Here is a 23639-nt window from a genome sequence, read left to right on the forward strand (position 1 = left end):
TTTAAAATATAAAAATGTATTTAATTATAATTAAAATTACAACAGATCATAAAGTTATAGCAACTTCCTAAGTGTTTTAAATGCAAAAAAAAATGAGATTAACAACATATAAATAAAAAATAGTATTAAGGCCGCTCTACACATAGCGCGCGGAAGCCACGGAGCATACTAATCGCGAACCATTAAGAAGTGAACGATATTGAAGTTTTGACACTTGATGAAAAAAAATTCAAAACTCGGAAAACCAAGCGCGGATCGGATTCACATTCGCACGCGAAAGGCTAAGCGCGTGATTCGCGCACTATGCAAGCCGCTCGGCAGAATCAAAATTAATCCCTTGGTGTCTCTGGCAACAAGTCAAACCAAAGAGTTTTTGCTTCCAGGAAATCATACTGGTTGAGGTACACAATTACCTGAAATAAAATAATGATTTATCAAAAGTATTTACTAAATGCTCTGTCAAAAAACAACAGACTTCCAATAAATAGTAGATTGTTAACCAAGGGTGGAAAGTGAACTATATCACCGTGAGAGCGCCAATAGTTCGAGGGTGAGATGGTTACTTTTACCCGAGTTAAACACTCTACTTTTCATTTCGACTATGAGGAACTCAAACACAAAAAATTTAGGTTTATTATAGATATATTTCTTTAGAACAAATTATTAACAGATAACATACTTACAGCGATAGGTATACGACATAACAACAATTAAATTAAATTAGTTAAAGTTTACGATAGAAATAGGATAAGCGTTTGACATGTCTCTGAAGTTTACAGAGAAATTTGAACAATTCGAAAAAGACAAATTAATAGGACATTATGACCGTCGTTTAAGAATCTCTCGACCCTTTAGCAGTGAAAATATTTAATTTCTTACATTTAAAGTTTTCCGATCGTCTTTTTATAAATGCTAACAAGTTCGTAAAATTCTTCAAATCAACTTGTTATGAATAGTTGATTTAAGCATTGTATACGTGCTCCAAAGTGTAGTTGGTTTTAATGTCTTCGATATTTCTGCGAAATATGCCAGAAACACGGTTTCCGACAGCGACTTTACTTTCTTCGCGCTTCTCCAGTTTATACTCGTAATGTGGTCGTATACCTTCATGTATCTCTCCTTAGAACATTCCGGTAACAAACTATCGATCGCCGTTTTCGCCTCTAAAGCATAGATCATATAGAATTGGTACGCACTAGAAGATCGTTATTTTTTTAAGCTAATAAAATATGAAAGTTATGAATGGTGAATTTTAAATAGTAATGTATTTAGTTTTCGAATATGTAAAAATAAATAAAAAATCTCTGTTATGTAAATAATTACTTACGAACTTTTTTCATAATGGACCCCCGTCATTTTCTGCACAACACTTGTCGACATTTTTGGCGTGTTGATTTCTTGTAGATCGCATTGAATTGATACCCTGGAAAATTTGACCAGTCTTATTTAATTTTTTTCATGATTGCCCAGTAGTTTTTGATAGATTGAAATTGGGGACAATTCGAAGGATTCATCTCGCGGGGTATGTAATTGGCCTGATTATTTGCATACCATGCCTAAACTTTTTTTGAGCAGTGGCAGCTGGCTAAATCTGGCCAACATTTCCGTTATGGGTTCTAATAAATGCCAATACTCATTTCTCTAATCACTCTTTAATATAAAGGTCCGACTTCATTGTTGACTATGTTATAAAACTTTTCGTCTTACAGCCGCAATTATAAATTCCTTGCCATATCATATGTTTTTTTGCGAACTTGTGAAGTTTCACGAACTTATATTTTTCGGGTAAATCACCTCTATTATTGGCCATATACAACTTTGAACCGAGTAGTTGATTAAAATGGAGTTTTACATACGTCTTGTCGTCCAACAACAAGCAACCTTCGAATGTTGTCATTACTGGGTCGTACAATAGTCGAGCTAGTGTTTTAGCTTGTCGGATCTGTTTAACAGTCCGATTTGGCTGTTTTATTACTCGATAGCTCCTATAGCCACCTCTGAGGTGAATCATCTTTATCTTTCTACAAGTTTCTTAGAATTTATGGGGTAAATCGTAATTAGACCGTCCTGAATTTTGTTTGAGTGACCTTGGGACTTTTTTCCCAAAATCTTGTTATTTGTCCCAGACCTCCGATTAGTTTGTGTTTTCCTGTCGGCTGGTAGAGACTCCTTGTAACGTTTTATGACCCTATAAATACTAGCTTTTGGTATCTTAAGCGACTTAGCTGTCTTTGTCCGGGATCGATAAGAATTTTCGAAGTATTTGTGCACGATCAATCTCCTGTTCTCAATTTTCATGGTCGAAAACTTTAAAATGTATAAAGCTAGGAAAATAATATTTTCACCATGAATACTTTGAAGGTTGGTGATTGAACTGTAATTGTCAATTTTTTTCCCGCCATGGAATTATTATTTTTTAAACATTGCTAATTATGTGCCAATTCTATATGAACTATGCTTTACTTTTATCTATTCGGGAGTTGAATTAATATTTTCGTCGCTGGAATCGCACGATAAATCCATTTTTATTCAGAACTGATCAATTTTCTTGTTTTATCCGTTATTCCCGCCTTTTCTACGATTTTGTTTCCAATTAAAAAGTTTCAGTGTAATGGGCTCTACTCTATAGACAACAAACAAAACACATGCAACAAATCGCAAACGATTTTTGATACAATCCCGATAAATTGGGTACGAATTCAGTCTATATAACCCATTATTCAATCATTTCATTCATTCAATTGCTATATTGTCTATGGTTTCAGACATTTTAGTACCTATTTTTAAGAGACAGAAAGAGATAACAATAGGTGTCTGTACCACCATGAATGAGTGGAATAGTAGAATGATTTGAATAGCTTTTTTCAAGAGACAGAAAGACATAGAAATAGGTGTCTGTACCGCCTTAAATGAATGGAGGTACAGACACTGGGTCTATTTTATAAAGCATAAGCTTGCTCATCATAACTTTTAAAAAAATTACTTTCCACCCTAGGGTGGGAAAAGCTAAGTGTGATTTTCATGAGCAGATAGCACCCGGCTATCTGCTCATGAAAATCACACTTTCCGAACAGGAGAGATGAAAAATACTTTAAGAGGGAAGAATAGCTTTGCGATCCTAGCGAAATAACGGTACCTCTAGAAAACGTTTTCCACTAACTAAATCTTAACAAATCACTTTGATTTTGATGTCGATCGCTTCAGCGTAATTTTTTGTATTGCAAATAAACCTAGTTTTTTATTGTATCAATAACATACAAAAGAATCATGGGGAATAGAAAATATTTAGAAGTGGAAAAACGTTTTCACTTTTTGTATGGACGATCACGTGGTATACTTCCGTCTTAAATTTTGTTTAAATCGTAATTTTGTTCTTTTACAAACACAAAAATAAGTGCAATATCTGGTACTTAGATATGTCATTTGGCAGTTTAACACACAAACAAAGCCATGGCCGGCAACGCACTAACAACGCCTCTGGTGTTGCAGGTGTCCATGGGCGGCGGTAATCGCTTACCATCAGGTGATCCGTCTGCTCGTTTACCTCCTCTATCATATAAGAAACACACACACAGCTAAGATACACCATAGGAGTTTCGTTGATGTTTTCATGGTCCTCATGATCTGTTCCACTTTATCTTAAGCACTTTTATTTGAGCATAAGTTGCTTTCTTAACAAAGACAACGAATGGCCAACTGAAATACTTGTCTTTGAGAACTACCGTTCTGGTCTCATCACTTCATCAGCATTCAGCAGTTTCACTTCGGCAATTGATTCTATTTTAATGGCAGTGATTGATACCCTCAAAAACTTGCGAATTTTCTAATTTCCTCATTGATCCCTTCATCAAAACTGGATTTGACCAATATAAATATTATTTAAAAAATCCGATATGGTCTTGAGGTGACAAACATTAATATTTACGCACTACAAGCCCCAATTACCTAAATACATTTTGACTTTAGTACTTGTAAGTTTTATAAATAAGAGGGTAAAAAAACTAAGTTCAGAACTCCTCTTGATAAAGGCGTTTTCTGAGTCCATAAAAATCTTAAAATATCGGCATACAAATTGCTAGTCATTCAATACACTGATATCAAGGGAATTTCAGAATCTGAAACATATTTATTGCCACAATTTGATAACGGAATGTTTTCTACTTGTCTAGTAGGTATAGGTATATAAATGAGAATGAGTGGTTGTAGGAGTAAGCTTGTCACCTGTCCGATGACGGGGCTGCCGCCGAGGAAGCCCTTGTGCGTGGCGACGGTCACCTCCACCTGCCGCGAGTGCAGCTCCGCGTGTGGGATCGACCACTCGAACTTCTCGTCGAACTCCGGCATGCAACTATCTTTTACCACCTGTACAAAGATTACGTTTAAGGTAAATGTCTCGACGCCGCTGGGCTATTAAACTAGTATTATTAGTGGAGAGTAACAGCTGGGAATTACTTTCTCTCCTTTTACGTTTGATTTGGGAAAAACAGAAAAAACCCCTAGAAGTTACCACCTACACTGGTGGTAAAAACTAGGATTGATAGTAATAAGGTTCTTAAGCAAAATTGACGTACGGCTCTCTGCTTTAAGAACGAGACGGTTCTTAAGTAAGGTCGCACTACAACCACTAGTATAAAAATGAACACATAAAACTTACAGCTGTTTTCCGTTTGGAATCTTTAGAGCGCCCTGGCAGCAAGTACAATTTCACGTACGGGTCGGGCACATTTGTTGGGTCCTTCAGGGGTATGTTCCTGTTTAATTATTTGCGAGTTAAATAATTGCAACTTGTGGATCAGTACCATAGAGAAGTAAGTAAACGTAAGAACCTAAACGGTTGCGGCATCATCATCGGCACTGTCTGTGACAAAAGTGGCAAAGTCACTGCACTTACTTCCCCTAAATAACCGTGCAGTAATAAAGTGTACGTACATGATCTTGTGCACGACGATGAAGAGCGTTTGCGAGGGCATGCTGTAGCGCAGCGACAACAGGATGCGGCCCAGCCCGGCCTCGCCCGCCGACCTGCCATACCAAGTATGTCATGTTTGAAAAGAAATATCTGCGACCAATATATGCATAATATGCAATAAAAGCAATCATAACGGTACATAGAAAAATACATAGCAACATTTATAAACACGATACAGCCAATACCTGGATAAACATAACCTTAAAATAATCTTAAATTTTTTATAATTTTTTCAATTTCTGTAAAAACTGTAAGCGCAGTTGTGATATATTATATACCTAATGAAAGCTTGGCTTTTCCTCTAGAAATTGATGTGCTTTTCAAAGGTTTGCTGCCAAAACTTTCAGACTTTCAGGGCTAAAAACGTTGCCGCCCTAAAAATGCGTACTGGACTAAAACTTATGCATAATGGAAAAACTGTGATTCTAAGGAAATTGAGGAAAAATTAAAACAATTTTCAGCATTTTAATAGGGTGTATTGCCTCCTCTAGCCCTACGACATGCAATCATAGGATCTTATTAATTTTTTTAATGTCTTGAGCGATGCCCGCCCATTCTTCTTCGATCGCAGTCTTTAGCTCCAATAAAGTTTCAGGGGCGGGATTTCTAGCCCGGATTTCTTTTCAGCTCGTCCCAAATGTGCTCGTTCGGGTTTAGGTCAGGACTTCGGGCTGGCCACTCCATGACTCTGATGCCGACCTCCTCCAGGTACTCCTTAGTGATCCGGGCTGTATGCGGCCGAGCGTTATCTTGCATTGATCAGCCAGGATTTCTTCTACGTACCAAACGTGCATTCGACCTGAATTCGGCCTGGTACGTGGCCCTGTGATGAACACAATGTCCGTCTTCGCTTCCAGAAAAATACCAGCTCAGACCATGATTGACCCCCCACCATAAGCAACACGTTCCTCGATGCAGCATTGTGAGAACCGCTCCCCAGGCCTTTGGTAGACTCGTGCCCGTCCGTCATTGCCAAATAAAGTTATCCTGCACTCGTCGGAAAAAAGTAAGGGACTCCATTGCTGGAGGTTCTTCATGTTCGCGAGCGAAGACGCGTCGTGCTCCACGGTGTATTGGGGTGAGTTTTGGACCATTTGCAGCTCTGTGGGCTGTCAATTCCTTCTACTTCAGTCGTCTCCTAACTGTCCATCGACTAATAGACACATTCCTGGTCTCTAGGAGCTCCTATTGAAGCTGAACAGCATTCAGTCGACGATTTCGTAGCGAGGTAACAACGATGAAACGGTCATCTCTCTCAGAAGTACTGCGAATTCTACCAGTTCCGGGTCTTCTGGAGAGCGTCTGATCGTTGCGGAACCTGTGGAAGACACGTTGAACCGATGACTTCGATAGGTTCAGTTGTCGAGCCACTGCACGTTGACTAAGCCCTCCCTGCAATAGGGCAACTGCTTGGCCGGCTTCAGTCGGGGTAGTATACATTTTTCTTTACTTTTTCCGGATTCAGTCGATGAGAGTAGTGTTCCGGAAGACGTATCAATCACGAATGATCATAAACAGTGATAATGATTGGTTTTATACCAAATGATAAGTTGTCAATTCCTGCGTTAATGAGGCAGTTGGAGGGGGATGATTTCGAGGCCCATATTTTGCACAATATCCATCCCCTCTCCTGAATATTAATGTCATCAATAGGCCATAGGCCAGAAAATTATCTACCACGTAGTATCTAAATTATCATGATTGAGTTTTTCCAGAAATTGAAAAAATATTAATAATGCTGTGGTGGTCTGATTTCTTTGCACCCGAGTGAACAATATAACTAAACGCGACAATTTTAATGATATGTTTTCTGGAAGGACTGCATATTTATAAGATTTTATGTATACTTTAAATAATGAGAGAATTAAACAATACAGAAAACCAAAAATTATATTTATTAATTATATTTATTTTTGTTGAAAATATAACATTACAGTCTTTCGCGATATGCCAACACAGTACGGCAGCAGAAGAAGTTGCTAAGGGCAGTGTTTAAAAATGATCTGATCACGACTTTGTTGTTGATAGAATAAGAGATACTTGTGAACACCTGGTCCCCATAGCCACTTTTGCTGCAGTGCAGACTTTCCTAATACTTATTTATTGCTTGACAATCCAATGGTGAGTACATAATCATTCTAACACTTCACTCATCTTCTTCACGGCCGTTCGAGCTTTTGTTATGGCGCGTTATTTGCTGTCATGCAACTGGATGAAAAACTACTTGCATCCTAATTTCGCCCCGAACCCAAAACATACATCTCATTGAAAAAACTACTGATAAAGTATGTACTACGTATAACAATATCTTACGTGGTGAGCGAAGATGTTCTGTGAATGAGTTTCGGCGAGCCCCGGCCAGACGGAGCTTGAGATTCTTGAGGTATATCTAGAATATCAAGTACAATATTAACAATATTTGTAATAATGGTCTAAGCTGCTAAATCCCGTTGAGCTTTTAAAAGGACAAAATCAAAACAATTTTTTGAATAAAAGAAGGTTTCTATTTCAAAACTGCATAAATGACTCAGGAGGTTAAACAGTGACAATAATGCTCACCCACTTCCTTGACCATTTCCTCGACTGGAATAGATTTTTGTGACGCACTATCTAGCGCGCCATCTTCCAGATTCGCTAGCACCGGTGTGGAATTTTCTGGAATAAAACAACCTCAGAGATTTAAGCCAATAGTCATTTTGTTTCGAATAAATATAAAAATGAATGAAGATGAATAGAGAGGCAAAGTCTAAGAATAAAACGTGCCACTTAGTTTGACATCTAAAACAGATGGCGGTGTACAGCGCATTATTTTTTGCGGTCACTGTATTGTTAAACGACAATCAGAGTTACTGCAAAATGTATGGAAGGAAGTAAAATTAAAATTGTAAAACATGCCAATAGTTTATCGACATGGCCACATCATCTCGTTACTCATTGGTAATCGTACTTAAAAATGAGGCTGTATGTGTGTGAGGCTAAGGTGTCAGCTGGCTTAGACTCCATCTTTGGGAATATTATATCTATGTGTTTGGAGCTGTACAGCGCAATCTCGTTATCGCCAAATTCGATAGATTTTACGCATCTTAATCAATGTACCTTTGGCCATGTGTGGGCTATGACAGAATCATTTATAAGAGTTCTTGCCGATTTAAATACCTATCATTGATAGCGCATAGGTATGTTAGACGTGGTTTTTTCAGCACATTTCCGTAAATAACTGTGAAACAATAATATATTCACTATGTACGTACCTGGTGCAGCAGGAGCTGGCACTGGTCCGTCGGTGGCCGTAACGTCGGGCGCGGGCGCCGCGGGGGCGGAGGCGGGCGCAGCGGCGGAGGCGGGCGCGGGCGCGGCGGGCTGGCTCGACGGCTCCTCCGCTATGTCTTCTTCTCTGATCGCCTCTTGCAGTATCTGGATATATTAAAAAAATAAAAGGATCACTGAAGATTGTCGAGATTTGGTACCAGGTGTCAAAACTAGGCAATTTTGTAACAACCTATAAACTACTTATGACTTAACTTTGTTCCTCGCAAAAACAGTAGTTTAAGCGTTAGTGCTAAGCGATTACCATAGGTCTCTACCGGCGCGTAGAATTTAATTGACAATATATAAAGAATATAGACCCCCAGACCAATTGTAATGACTAGATAGGCTTAGGGCTCACCTTTAGTTGCATAGACAGTAGCACCCTCGACTCTGGGCCGGACTTCTGCAGCATGATGGGCTGCGTCAGCAGGCTCAGGTCCTTCTGCTTCAGCAGCAGCCCGATGGCGTACGACAGCTGCCCAAGCGCGGTGCCCGTCTTCTGGTCCAATACCTGTCGACAACAAAAGTTGTACACACAAACATGATCTTGATCACACATTAAGTAGCTAATTCATCTTATTGATAATTATATAAGGATTTCCGTTGGAACTATACTATGCCAATTTTTGCCGTAATTATCTTGAACATCAAAAGAGATTAGAGACGTCAAATTTTATGTAAGTACATATGCCTCCCCACTGTGGTAATATATTTGGGACATAAAATAAAGATTCTGTTGCGACATTTTGGCTACGTAAACCTAAAAAATATACTAAACTTAATAAACTAAACAAAAATCCTATAAAAAATGTCACAAAACACAAATATAACCGTAATAAGTATAATTAATTAATGACGCTAAAACGCGCAGTTAACCAATGCAATCAAGTAATCACCTTTATCTCGAGCGTGTTGATCTCGGGGTTCTGCACCAGGAAGGAGTAGCCGATCTCGTAGACGGGGTCGCCGGTACGCATCTGCACGGCCGTGTTCTCTGTCTTCTTGCCCACCGTCACCGTGAGGTAGGGGTCGGGCCGCGAGCCCACGCGCGCGTCCTGCAACATAACTCCATGTTAGTGCCGTGCCGTTAATGTAACTGTGGAGGCTTATAGTTAGGTCAGACCTAGAAGAAAGATCCCAGTAGGTTAGTATATAGTATTTTACTTCGGTAATCGAGTCTCTCAGTAGTTTGCACCCAATACTTATATAGTAATAATAGTCACCTAACACAGTCTCGCGTTGATTACGAGAAACAAAAATAATGTTTTATCTTAGCCTCTGAAAAGAACGCGCGGCAATGTTAATGCCTTTGCTCCTACCTCTCAATGTGTTTTTCTATTTTTTCTAGTATTTCTTTTTGACAATGGATCTTCTGTATAACTGTGATTTAAAATGATATTGCACTTAAGGCTTAATGATCTAAATAAATAAAACGAATAATTTTGTGCGAGATTTAGCGACTTACCGGTAGTTTTTTACAGGAGTCGATGTAGACAGAAAGGACGGCTGAACTCAGCTCCCCGGACTTAATCAGCTGTGTCTCGATTATAGCCTGCAGTCAAACAAACAATAGGGTATTTTCTTATATGCATGTAAAACAATAAAAAAACATTACTTATATAATTATCATCTCACGATAATAATACTGAAAAACAGACAGAGAGGTAACAGAAATACCTTTGGATACGGAACCCTAAAAAGAAAAATATTACTGACCACTACTCACCAGCAAGTTGTTGGAAAAAAAAAAAAAATATAGAGGAAAATGAGAAAAAAATACCGCCCTCCTATATCCGAAGATTACCGTATTTTTACTTAATATTAACATTACTATCAATTTTACAGGAAAAATATAATCAGACCTCTATTTTGGTAACTTTTTTTAAATTATTTATTTCCGAATTCAGTTTGCAATTTAACCAACTATATATAACTGTGTTTATTACACTGGAAATTGCTATGAGACTACATTAAAGACATCTTTTTTAACCGACTTCCAAAAAGGAGGAGGTCCTCAATTCGACTGAATTTTTAGGGTTCCGTAGCCAAATGGCAAAAAACGGAACCCTTATAGATTCGTCATGTCTGTCTGTCTGTCCGATTATGTCACAGCCACTTTTTTCCGAAACTATAAGAGCTATACTGTTCAAACTTAGTAAGTGGATGTATTCTATGAACCGCATTAAGATTTTCACACAAAAATAGAAAAAAAAAACAATAAATTTTGGGGGTTCCCCATACTTAGAACTGAAACTCAAAAAATATTTTTTCATCAAACCCATACGTGTGGGGTTTCTATGGATAGGTCTTCAAAAATGATATTGAGGTTTCTAATATCATTTTTTTCAAAAATTTATAGTTTGCGCGAGAGACACTTCCAAAGTGGTAAAATGTGCCCCCCCCCCCCCCGTAACTTCAAAAATAACAGAATGAAAAATCTAAAAAAAAATGATATACATTGCCATGCAAACTTACACCGAAAATTGGTTTGAACGAGATCTAGTAAGTAGTTTTTTTTTTAAATAGGTACGTCATATTATTTATCGGCGGCGGCGGCGTGGCAAAGAAGCCCGGCGGCGGTGGCGCACGCATCTAGTTAAGGGCATACATAATATAGTGATTTTTGTATTTTCATTAATAAATCAAGCATTTATATTTAAAAAACTGCTGATGCTGATCAGAATGGAACTTTTCAACGACACATAGTTCCCGCTTGGTGATTTGTCGTCTTCGTTTTATTTGTTAGGAAAATTAGGTTTTCAAGACAATTTTTTGTCAAGTTCGAGATCTGATGATAGAATCTATGAGGAATCCAGGAAACTCCTCAAATGTTAAAGGCATGCATAGAGTGATTTTTGTATTTTCTTTAACAAATCAAGCATTTACATTTAATAAGTGACATTTGATGCAGTGGAACTGCTGATGATATCAGAATGGAACTCTTCAACGACGCATAGTTCACGTTTGACGATTTGTCCTCTTCGCTGTGTTTGTTAAGCAAATTAGATTTTCAAGACAAATTTTTGTCAAGTTCGAGTTCTGAAGATGGGGTTCATGAGGAATCGAGGTAACTCCTCAAATGTTAAAGGCATGTATATAGTGATCTTAGTATTTTCATCAACAAATCAAGCATATGAACAAATTCATATGAAACATTACACAATGACGTCAATTAACCTATGTACTTTTTTATATTTCTATCCTATTTATTATATAGAACTTGTGTTTAAAAATGACTGCTATCTATGTTTTTTGTAATAATTATCTGGTGCTTTATTTCATGCATGGTGTGAAATCATTTATTTTAAATTTACCAGTCAACCATAGGGCAAATCTGATATGAGATGGGTGCAGTGACAAAAAAAATTACCTCCTTTTCTACATACTTAGGCGTAGGTAGTTGTCTTTTTAATTTCATTGTATGGAACCGAAAATCAAGAATCATCTTTCTTTCACCCGGTCTCCCTCATTAAAGTCGGTTTTTTTTCTTAAAAATGATTCTAAATACAAGAGATTCTAAAGACAATTTCTTAAAAATGATTCTAAATAAAAGTGACAATGTTTTACGTCCACAGGTGATTCATCATACTATGTGTGTATAAATATAACCCTTGTAAATCTCATTTCCAGAATCTTCGAATATTGACCCTCCCTTCACTATACATTCTAGAAATAAGCCTTCCTAAACCTTCAAAACCCTAAACCTTTAATAAACCTTCATAAAAAAACAATATAAATCTTTTACAATACTTATAATAAAAGTGAGCGCCGTAAGGACATCTTAATCCTCCCAGAATCCGTTTTATATATTTTTAAAAGAAAGGTTATAAAAAAAATACAAACAGTACATTTATTTGAAAAACACTCCAGACTATCCTTAAAAAAATCATACTATTCCATAGACGAATTCATGCAGGGCAACGATATAGATATGATACGAGTATAGTGGTAGCTTCACAATTGTTACACAAATTAGTTAAGAAAAATCATGTTTTAGATATAAGTAGCCTTATGTAAATATAGTTTTAAGGAAATTGCCATACCCCACCGGGGTGCCATGTGAACTCTTTTATCACTTGTAACAACTGTTCAACAGATTTGTGTACAATTATTTCATATGTTTACTGATACTGATAAACTTATTTTAAAATGTTTGATCAGTTTTAGAATAAATCTGCTGTCGATGGGTAAAATAACCGATATATGTAGGTATATTTGTCTGTCTTTTACATTCTTAGTTTTTCGTGGTAGCAACTGAGACTAAAAATCCCCACTAGTTACCATCTAAGTGAGTTGGTGGTAACTACTGTGAATTATTGTTGTCAGTTGTTACCACCGAGGACAGGTGGAAAAAGAATCTCAGTTGTTTCTTACTGTTAACAACTTAATGTAACTAGTGGGAATAACCTTTTTGATCGATTTGATCCTTGTTAGTACAAAGTGATGTAAAATCCATACCCGTGAGAGTTCAGTTACATCCGAGGAAAGACGATGCCACGACAGTCGCAACTCCACTTTCCCGTGTTTTGCTTCTTGAAGGGTTTGCCACTGTAAAGAGAACGAGTAGTGAGATGAACGACACGTGGAATAGGTATATTGAAGTCGTTACGTATATCATATTCATATATAACAGCACCTACCGTATCCAAGCGACCGGAGCGCACCACTTGGGATATATCCAAGGAGCACCTGCAATTTCAAAATATAATTACTAATAGACTACGAACTCTCTAATAGATATTGGGATACGTAGCAAGACGGCAATGAGCGGTGCGGAAAGCTTTACCAATAAAACCCTAAACATTTTTAGACTGTTACCACCACGAAATTCAGAGGGGCCTAAGACGTTTTTTTCGTTAAATGATTAGGAACTGGGCTCAATTTCCATTGAAACAGTAAAAATAATTGTTCTTATCAAGCTTTATTCAGCCACCGGTGTTAAAAGCAATACCTATGCTTAGTAGAATTAGGATGACGATATTAAGATTTTAGCACTCGCTAAACTGAAAACTACGAATTAGTGATATTATTTGTTTTAAGGCACAAGCTACTAAATTAGAACGAAAATAATAGAAAATGAGAAGTTAGTATCCATACAGGTGATATAAGCACGCTGACGTTATGCCTGTGTATTGAATACATGATATGGGACTACTACACATTAACTACGGTCTGGGCGTACTTATAAGCAGGACGCTGCAGCAATGTGAACACCTATTCGTTGAAAATCATTTCTAAAATTAGTCATTTCAATACCAAATTAAGTTCAAACAAAAAGTAATTTTGGATAGAAACGCTTGCCAACTATATCTCTATCAGTATCTACAGTTAATAACTATTCCACAAACTCGTTGGGATTAGGTAAATTATTTTATTACAGAGTTCCTATGGCCATCTGTGGTCTTAATTATCAGACCACATTGATGGTAACATCAATCGATCCGCGTCGAAGTTATGTAGGTACATTGATAACGAGTAGGTACGTTACAGCTCAACTCAATCCCTCATCAGGCTCTAGCTTCCCAGATTTGACCTAACAAACTTTGCAAGTTAAATAAAAGATTTTTTTACTTATCTACAACATGTATAAGTCTTAGCTACAATTCCTTGAACACGCATCTTTACAGACAGACCCACGACACAAAAGCATTAGGTACGTATAAAGCTCCAGCTCAAGCAGCACATCGCAAAATATATAAGAGTTTATATTAGATGTACAGGTTGTAACAAACATAGTGGGGATCCGTTTAAGGGCATACTCGGTATCGTGTTCTGATTAGGAAAAAGTAGAAAAAAAAATTTTCGACGCGATACAGTTTTGGCTTTTGTATGGAGGATTGGCCGTTGGCCAACCAGCGCAATAATTTTTTTTTCGTATCATATAAAAATTATTCTAGTTTTTATTTCGAGCAACGCCGGCTTCCGACACGTCGGAAGGTAGGAACCCAGGCGACATCTTACCGAACAAATTGTTCTACCACTTTTTGCGGGGGGAAACCTGCACACAGTCGCATTTCTCATTTACAACATACATAATCCAATCATGTAATGACCAATGACGATACAAATACAAAAAAAATGACACACGTCAAAAAAAAATCTTGCGCACCTCGATCTGTTTTTGTGTACCGACGAGTCACAACACGCACCGCACTATGCCCATTTGGGCATGTGCTCCGGCAGAGGGGAAATAGTGCGAATGCCGACTCCCTTCCCGGTGTTGCTCCAAGACTTTTACCTGATCAGAATACGATACCGAATACAGCCTTAAACGGAACCCCACTATTTTTGTTACATTCATATACTAACTGTTCCTGTGTCCTGCTAGAGGTGTATTTACAAAGTTAAATTAACATTTAATTTATCATAATTTTACCGTTACGAAATACTTTATGCATAATAAATTAATAATTGTATGTCGATGTGAGAGTTTCGTATAAGTTGTTAGGTACGAGTATGCACGCGTGTAGTGTATGTGTGGACATATATACATAATGAACATAACCGTGGTATGGTATCGGTGTTGTCGTTCGGAGGGCGGTGCAGTGGCATGAGAGGCGCCGAGGAGCCCAGCGGGCGCTGCCGTGCGCTACAGTTAGGATCATGAAACACATTTTCACCACACCAGCTCGCAAAGTCTCTCTTTATTCTTTTAAAATTGACGAGGAAGTATTTTATCTACAAGAGTTAGATTATCTACAGTAATTAGTAGAGATGTCTCGAATATACGGCAACTATTCGGTATTCGGCCATACATTGCGTACTATTCGGCCGAATACCGAATACCTATTACACCTACTTAAGATAAAAAAATATTAAAACATCATATATTATATTATATTTTGATTTCATTGTTAATAATGAATTATTGTCAATTATTTATAATTATGTTTTAAAATATTTTAATATACTAACATGTAGCAACAACGAACTGTCTCGATTACTAACTAACAATGATTTATGGAATTAAATGTTCCGAAATAAAGCTTTTTTTACTGTAGGGTTAGCGAAGGGCTCCGTTTAAACTCGTGCATTTTATTGTATTCGTATGTCCGGATGTTCTCCTCTACAGGTCGCATTTCTAAACCGAATCACGAGAACTTTTACGACCAGATTCTATGATTTTTTTTTTTGTCGATTTAGTTTTTGGAAGATTTTCAAAATGCTGAAATTGGCATAAAGGAGTTAGCGCCAAAAGCATCTATTAACACATTCACTGCCAGACAAAAAACGGCGCACTACTCCCGAAACCGGTGGTCTATAGCTGCGTACGAAACGTCCGGCATCTGAACAAAGTTCACGAGCGCCCACCAGGTGGGTTCCCGGCAGTGAATGTGTTAAGTTAAGACCATTGTGAGTTCACTGTGAGATAACGACTCAACGAACTAAGTATTTTTCACTTTTACATCTTCTAAGCCTAACGCGAGGTCTACAGCCCACAAAGCCACTAGTATACAATATAAATATAATATATTATATACATATTATATATTGTATAATACATTATGTATTCGAAATGTATTCTTACGAAGTTGTTACATAAAAGGTTTTTTTTATTATAAGCTAGATTCGCTTAACTCTCGAGTCTTAATTAGGTACATACACTACTAATGAGCAATATAATTTTAGCAAACATTGTCTTTTGTGGACGACCAGTTTTTAAAATGTGACTCAAAATAGTACACGTGTCGTACCGAATATTCGACCACCTAATATTCGGAATTCGGCCAAAACCACTATTCGTGGCATTTCAATTGCAAATTTTGATTTGTTTCCTCATTTAGTCTGGTGGAGTTTACTTTCAAGTGATGATTATGAATAATAAATTAATATGTAATAGCGTTCATTTGGATCTGATTTGTAATGTTTTACAAATAGTATTTTCCTCGCGTTGGTGTGGTGAAAAATGTTATGATTCACACGGTTACAAAGTTCGTTTTACCCTCTTGCCTTGAAAGCCTCGCAACGCTCAAGATTCCACTTCCCGAACCCCTCGTTACGCTCGTGTTTTCATTTTAGAATCTTTAGCTTGCTCGGGTATGAATATTAGCACGAGGAGAGAAACAGCAACTTTGCCCCCTTGTGAAACAAGTAACTATTGTAAAGTTGCCGAAGGAGCCGTGCGAGTGTATAGTTGTTGCCGACCTGCCGAGCTTATCGTCTCGCCCCGTGCGGTCCCAGTCGTAAACCTTGACGCGGCACGACGTTCCACTGCTAAGCATCACCGACTGTTGCAATGCAACCCACCATATTACACACATATCAAGCTTTTATCAAATAACACCATACTAAAATATCCCTAAGCGTATTACAAAGAAAGAAAGTATAAACTGTGAAAATATTATTGTACATTAGGGGAAGTTAATAAAAAATATACAAAGTACACGAAAAAATGTTAATGGTTGAATTAATAATAATGGATGATGTACGTATATCGTTACGGTAACACCTACCCAAATGATGACCTTATTAGACACCGATATCCACACAAAAAATATAACATCAACACGAGGATCACATAATGTAGTTAAAACTGCTGCAAAATGACTCTAAATATTACCGACAAGTGAATGACAATTCAGTGATGACAATGCTGCAATGTGATTTTCAATGATCTCTAGATGTTAGTTGATTGAGAACAAAATGTAAGTAATTAAAAACTTTTTTAAACTACTGGAGATCGTCTAGGAAGGCTTGCAAGGCAATATTGAGAGTCACACATATAGTCACTCAAAAACGAGAACAAAGCATCGCTAGGGCCGCTCTCGCTGACAAGCGGGCGCCCGGCGCGCGCACGGACCTGCCGAGGTAATCATCGTTCTGAATGCCCATCCCCGGGTCCCAGTCCCACAGCTCGCACTGCAGCACCTGGCTCTTCCTTGAACTTATTACAGCCTTAGGACAAATCACAACAGTCAACAATTAGTTTAACATTCGCCGTAGGAACTACATTCTGATGGAACCTTATTAACCTCGATAAAAAGAACTGCAAGTCACGATAGATATATGTATTAAGGTTTATGGTTGGAAATGAATCGTGGAATAAGAAGAATTAATAATGTTTAATAACCAAATTGTATACACAATAATTTAGAAACTTACCTTGGGTAGACTTTCCGTTACATACTTCATAGGTAACTTATGTAACTTATGCACTATAAGCATTATGCAACTAAAGTACCGAAGCTTAAAGCGTAGACTACATATTCATTTCTGACTGCTATCCAAAACCAGAAGATTTATTGAAATGAGTATCTAGTCCAAATTAATAAGCGTGATACGAGTAAAATAAGCGTCTAATTTATATCCGCGCCTTCGAGCCGATCGTGAGAGGGTAGGGAGAGCGCAGCTCGCAGCTCGGCTGGAAGGCAAGCGGAGTGCACCGCCCCGCACCACTACAGTACTGCTACACGCGCATGCCGCGCCGCACACCAGGCACAGGCCGCCCGCCACCGCCGCCGCCGACGCACTTACCTGCCCAACTTGTCGTCCTCGTTGCCCTCGTCTTTGTCGAGCACCTCTATTTCCAAAGCTTGACCGAGAGATTGCATTATACGCGCCTTTACGCCAAACGCGCAAAGTCCCACGCAAACATAGCAAGGAAAACAAAATAAGATGCACAACTTTATCTAAATTATCATTCTTATAAAGTGGCTAAAATAGCGTTATGAAGCGAACTGAAATACGGAGCGGCGTAATTAAACCAAATGTATTTTTATATTATTTCAACCACTTCATAAAGTAAAATAAATATACTCAATATGACAATAATGTATTAATAGAAAATAATCGAGCAATAAGCAAGTGGTATATTTCTTAATGGTAGTTCTTGCTTAGTAAGGATTGCCAAAACCGGTCGAAATAAATCACTTGCATTCGAAGTACGATATATTGCAACTACAAAAATAAACCTAAATTACTTAAACAGGCGACTTGCTTAAAGTTTTTGTTGGAATCGATTGTTATTTCCGAACTAGAGCAAATACCTCATAAGCCAACCATTTACTTAATTCATGTTTATTTTATTAACTAATAATATTACTAAGCCGGCGTTAAATAAATGACTAGTTGGAAGAAAAGTTGTAGGTGCCGTCGGACCAAGCTAACTCTGCACAGTCTTTGTAATGACAAGGTGTGGGAGTGCCACCATAAGCGTCAATTTTCTATGAAAATATTATGTTTATTGTGGCACTTGTCTTGCTTGTCACGTGAAATTCAGGGTAGTTAGCTTCGACGTCCTCTATTCGTGTGTTACCATGAAGACTCAGGTTGTCACAGTTACCATAATGTCAGCGTATAGCCCCATCTAGGTCAGACATCAAACATTGGTAACATTTTTTATGGTTTATACGTCTTCCTCAAACCATAAACTAAAATCCAATTATAAATAAACAAACAAATTCTTCCAACTAACTAAAAACCTATGTTTACCTCCAACGGGTACAACTGAGAGTCTTTCCAAAATTGTTTTAATTTTTTTTACCATGCTTATAAACTTTGCGCTATATGTATAAGAAATAACTGACTCAGACAAAATAAATCTTGTATAGATTTAAGTACTTATAACCAAGGTTTTATGAATAGAGACCCAATTACTTGAAGACCCGGAATAAGTAACACAAGATTTTGTTTCTGATTTGTTAGCATAGATATCCCGATAAAATGCTTAATACACATGCTGTAGGCCTAGCACTGGAGGGGCGCGATCGTATCTCGCTTGCGATAAAGACTACCCGGTTTTTCTAACTGTATTAATTAATGAGGGACGGGTAGTCTATCTCGCGAGATACTGTCACGCCACTACTGCGCTAGCCCGGCTGGTTACTTAAAAAATATGAGACACAATAGAACCAGACAAATAAATGTAGTAATGATAATTATTAACGGGTATATAAGGCGCTTCACTCTGCCACATGATCTACACATACCTACAGCCCTTGATTACTTCTAGAATTCTACTGCATGAGTACAGAGGGCCTAGCCAAAATGCCAATCGTTTGCGCCGTAACGAACGAAACGCTAATGTCTCTTTATCACTCTTCCATATAAGCAAAGAGAATTTGAAATAGACGTGGATTGTCAAAGAAAACTTTGTAGCCACAGTAAATTTAATGCCATCTTTGAACACATAATTAAAACTTTTAGAACGGTATTTGACTTTGATCATTATTCTTTCACTGATATGTGTTAATTTTTTTAAATATCAAAAAGTGGCGCCATCTTACAGGGCATAGGCTAAAGATTGTGGCGCCATCACCCAAAACGATGCCGCCATACCTTTGGCCTTTGATCTATTAGATACAGATACATTCCTGCCCAATTGTATGCGACTGAAACGATATGACTCGAGCGGAATAGATTCCGTCGACAAGTAGAGTCATACTCTATTGCAATTGAGTTCCGTTTTACATGATGAAACTCAACGATATTAAAATGTATATTCTTATTTTTATAACATAATAATACATGTTTTGGCAATTTGTGTCTATTATAATGAGAAATTCTAAGCTACGAAGATATGTATTCTTGTATTGGGATTCAAGTGATTTTTGTTATAAAAGGATTGGCCTAAAACGTCAATGGCACGGAATGAAAAAAAAAGTTCACCCTGCCCTTCGCGTTTGAAAAATACTATAGGTATCCTATAGGTATATATATATAATATATACTACCGAGTCATAAATAACATGCACCATCTAGATTGCTAAAAAAGACACTAGTATATTATTACCTTTAGCTGATTCTATTCTATCCCAAAGTTCATATTATTTCGCGATATTGCGTATTATTTCTTATTAATTAGTGGCAAAATATGATAAACTGTACGCATGCAACTTATGCGTGCCTCAGTGAATATAATGAAATAACAAGATGTCCACATGTAAGTAGGTCCTCTAGTCTGCGATCGCGTACGGACCACCTTAATGTAATTAGTTACGGTCGTGTGTGTCCCAGAGGCCTAGTCCCCGTCAATATACGAGTAAGCTTGTTATTTCAATAATATGGATTGCATTGGCAAGACAATGTGATTTGTGATCTGATCTCGCATAATGGAGAGTTTCAGTAACTCCAAAAATTCATTGATTATATAAGATGTGGACATTTTAAGGCTAATTCGTATTTCAAATTTGACCATTGATATAGATTGCGTTGTACAGCTTTAGACCGTCAAGTGTAAAAATATGGGTCCACGCAACTTACTCAAAAATATGTCCCATAACTCTTAATTCGCCGACATAAGAGCTATGGGACATATTTTTGGGCAGCTTGTGTGCACCCATATTTTTAAACTTGACTGTACATTATGCGGTAACACTTGTGATCAAAAGTTGACGTTTGACCAGAGCCGTATACTGATTTGCCACTGACGTAGTATAAAAAAAAGACTATATATTGAGCACAAAACTTATGGCGCCATATAGCGGTATCCATGTCAGCTTTCAAACTAGGGGGCACTTATTTTTATTGGTAAGACTTCGCGTTATATATAATCAATAAATCAATGACTCCTGGGTAATCTGTATGCGGTAGCGTCAGAGCTATAAAAAAATTATAATGTTCAGTAGTTGCTGTTCCAATTTCAGATTTTTAACAGTCAGAGCGCTTACGTACTGTAATAGGTATTTTATTTTGTTCTATATTGATTATTTCTAGTGTTTGGACCTAAAATCGGTGATTTTTTGTTACGGATTAACAAAAAATCACCGACGGTATAAACAGTTTTGAATGCCATCACTACAAGCTTTTAAATTTTCATTAAATGATGGTTTTAGAGAGCGAATGCGAGGGTTACTATAAGCTAGCCAGACAGCTGTAGGTGTGCATCTGTGCAAAATTCGTATTATTTGTAACCTGTCTCTCTAAAAAAATCTTAAGCAATCCATCGGTCTGCAAAAAATCGGGGAACGGACATAAAATACATTTTCATCACACTTACTCGAAAAAGATCTTATTTCATGCAGGTGTACTGAAAGACAAATGCCTATTTTGTTCCCGCGGAGTTATAGCTTTTTTTAATAATGTTACTTACTCATACAAACCAAGTAGCATAATTATTATTTTTGTTTACGTATAAAATTAAATAATTTCGTTAATTTAACAGCCGTTTAAAATATTTTTTACATAATTTTTAATCGTGGCTGAATGCCGAATACATAGGCCTATGCCCTCGATGCTAACCTGTCAAGAAATTACAAAATGGCGGACGAATGTTTGATATGTCACCGTATTTAAGTATTATTTCGTTTAAAATTTAGTTTTTTTCTTCTCAAGTGTGATGAAAAACATTGTGTGTAACTCCGGGGGTAAGAATATTGCAAACTCGGGTCTTTAATTCCTTAATTACCACCCTCGTACCCAAAATTTCACTTACACCCCCCCCCCCCCCCCCCCGTTGATTTTTAAGGCGGTTAAATAGCGGTTTTACATAAATGCCTAGCGATGCTAAAATGTCGAAACAGAGTATATTAGACGATTTCGGAAGCTTCGGATGTGCCGCAGTACGTAAACGGTCTAACAGAACCTGCTAAATATTTACCTTAACTTGCTGTACACCTACATCTTAAATCACTAACCAATTTTATGACGCCTGAGGTCTGCCAGTGAAGTGTTCATAACATATTTCCAGGCCAGCAATAAACATTAACTAACTGAAATAGGAACTGGAGTATACTCCTCTTATCGCCTGGTATACTCGTAACGTGTATGGATATACGTTTAGCAAAGCGATACGTCGTCATTATGGCAAATCTTACGGCCCAAGCACTCTCCGGGTCGCTCGCCAAATGCAAGCAATGTCAGTAACTTGGCAACCGCGTACTTTGCATTCGGCGTCCGACCCAGCGTGGTTGCACCATTATAAAGTTCACTTAAAAATTATAACATAATATGATACCTAGATTAAAGATTTATATTGGGACTGTGAACTTATTCGATTGCTTAACCCACACGTAATGACTTACAAGATCTATTTCTAAAATATAATACTATACTCAAGAGCAATTGAAATGCTTCACTTTCCATTAAATGTTTCATACAAAGGACCTCTTTCTATTACTCTTGAGTGCATGTAAGTAAAAAATAGTAAAAATGAAAAATAATTATAATAAAGAGTGTTAATATAAAAAGACCATAAAATAATTTAGTTAAAAAGTGTGCTGTCCCTTGACCAGTGCTATTTAGGAATAAAAAGGAGAGTAGTGGAGGTATGAGGAAGCTCACCTCACACCAGTAGTCCCAGCGCGGGTTGATGTTGTTGTCGATGTGCTTGGTCTTCCACTTCTGCGCGCCCACCGTGATGATCGCGTACGGGTCCGACTTACCCTTGCCTTTATAAAAACAACAAATGTTTGACTAAAACCTAGATACATCTAAGGGCTCGAGCCCTCACGGATTACAAACCTGTTAAGCGTTGAAACGGTAATGGATGGTAGTAGATCTTATTAAACAACTTTAAGACTCCTAATCCGACATAAAACCTCCGTGGACTTTCATGTTTCTTTACCGCGCTCCTGTCGGAATAATCTGTCTTACAACTGATACGTAAAGTGCAATTGAAAAATTTAACCAATTGCCTCAAGTGCTCACCTAACATAGAAATATCCTTCTTCATGAGATTTTGTGCTTGCACCAGGTGTATACGCAGCACTCCCTGAAAATATTAATTTATTTTTATTCTTAGCCAAATATACAACTTTTTTTACGGAACCGGTAAAAAAGCATATCACGAAATTGTAGGTATAGTAAGACCTTTTCTTTTATGACTAGAGTCACAAAAAACACTCAGAAATTATAATAAACGAAACGACTTTCTGGGAATATTCGAATCAATTTTTTGGTCGACTTCTATAAAACAGTCTCATTTATTTCCTATCGACCTAAACGTAGAGATGAGTATACGGTATAAAAATTATATCTCTACTAACGACGACAAGAGGTCAAAACCTAAAAGCTCGGCATCAGCACTTTAAGGGACCGTGCACATTGCACAATGGACAGACTGACTAACGCAATCCCGCAGAGATCCATTAATTTCAACTTTTTTTTACGTTGATGAACGGTTTGGTGCAACTGGCTTTAAGAGGCTCACCTCCGGCTCCGGCATGCGCAAGTCGATGGTGGGAATCTCGTCGCTCAGCTTGATGGGCAGCTTGTTGGGCAGCACCATCATGTTGGCGATCTGCTCCACGATGCAGCGCCGGAGTATGTCACTGAAACATTCACATGGGGTTAGCAATAAAAACACAATAAATGCTAATCATCTTAAAATTCACCAGTAAATTTCTTACTGCTTTATGAAGTACAAAAAGGTTTGCAGCACGTAACATCGATGTATTACGTAATGGTACGACACGAGTTGCGA

General features: G+C 37.6%; 1 protein-coding gene across 4 annotated transcripts in view; it reads right to left on the reverse strand.

Annotated features, from left to right (window-relative positions):
- Nucleotides 1-23639, reverse strand: part of LOC133520917 (extended synaptotagmin-2) — a 36799-nt gene continuing 13160 nt past the window's right edge. For 2 of the 4 annotated variants that reach the window (XM_061855633.1, XM_061855605.1), the window contains exons 9-24: nucleotides 23367-23487; nucleotides 22865-22928; nucleotides 22499-22605; nucleotides 17079-17173; nucleotides 12919-12967; nucleotides 12737-12826; nucleotides 9744-9830; nucleotides 9175-9333; nucleotides 8637-8789; nucleotides 8221-8383; nucleotides 7529-7624; nucleotides 7283-7358; nucleotides 4930-5022; nucleotides 4655-4751; nucleotides 4222-4362; nucleotides 1322-1423 (exon numbers count right to left, since the gene is read on the reverse strand). In XM_061855633.1, the coding sequence (XP_061711617.1) occupies nucleotides 1337-1423; nucleotides 4222-4362; nucleotides 4655-4751; nucleotides 4930-5022; nucleotides 7283-7358; nucleotides 7529-7624; nucleotides 8221-8383; nucleotides 8637-8789; nucleotides 9175-9333; nucleotides 9744-9830; nucleotides 12737-12826; nucleotides 12919-12967; nucleotides 17079-17173; nucleotides 22499-22605; nucleotides 22865-22928; nucleotides 23367-23487 (1678 nt within the window). In that variant the 3' untranslated portion in view covers nucleotides 1322-1336. Of the gene's footprint in view, nucleotides 414-1321; nucleotides 1424-4221; nucleotides 4363-4654; nucleotides 4752-4929; nucleotides 5023-7282; nucleotides 7359-7528; nucleotides 7625-8220; nucleotides 8384-8636; nucleotides 8790-9174; nucleotides 9334-9743; nucleotides 9831-12736; nucleotides 12827-12918; nucleotides 12968-17078; nucleotides 17174-17752; nucleotides 17839-22498; nucleotides 22606-22864; nucleotides 22929-23366; nucleotides 23488-23639 lie in introns of those variants that run through there. The other 2 variants (XM_061855612.1, XM_061855622.1) reach the window with 2 other exon arrangements.

The sequence above is a fragment of the Cydia pomonella genome, chromosome 1 (assembly GCF_033807575.1).
Source record: "Cydia pomonella isolate Wapato2018A chromosome 1, ilCydPomo1, whole genome shotgun sequence".
Lineage (NCBI taxonomy): Eukaryota > Metazoa > Arthropoda > Insecta > Lepidoptera > Tortricidae > Cydia > Cydia pomonella.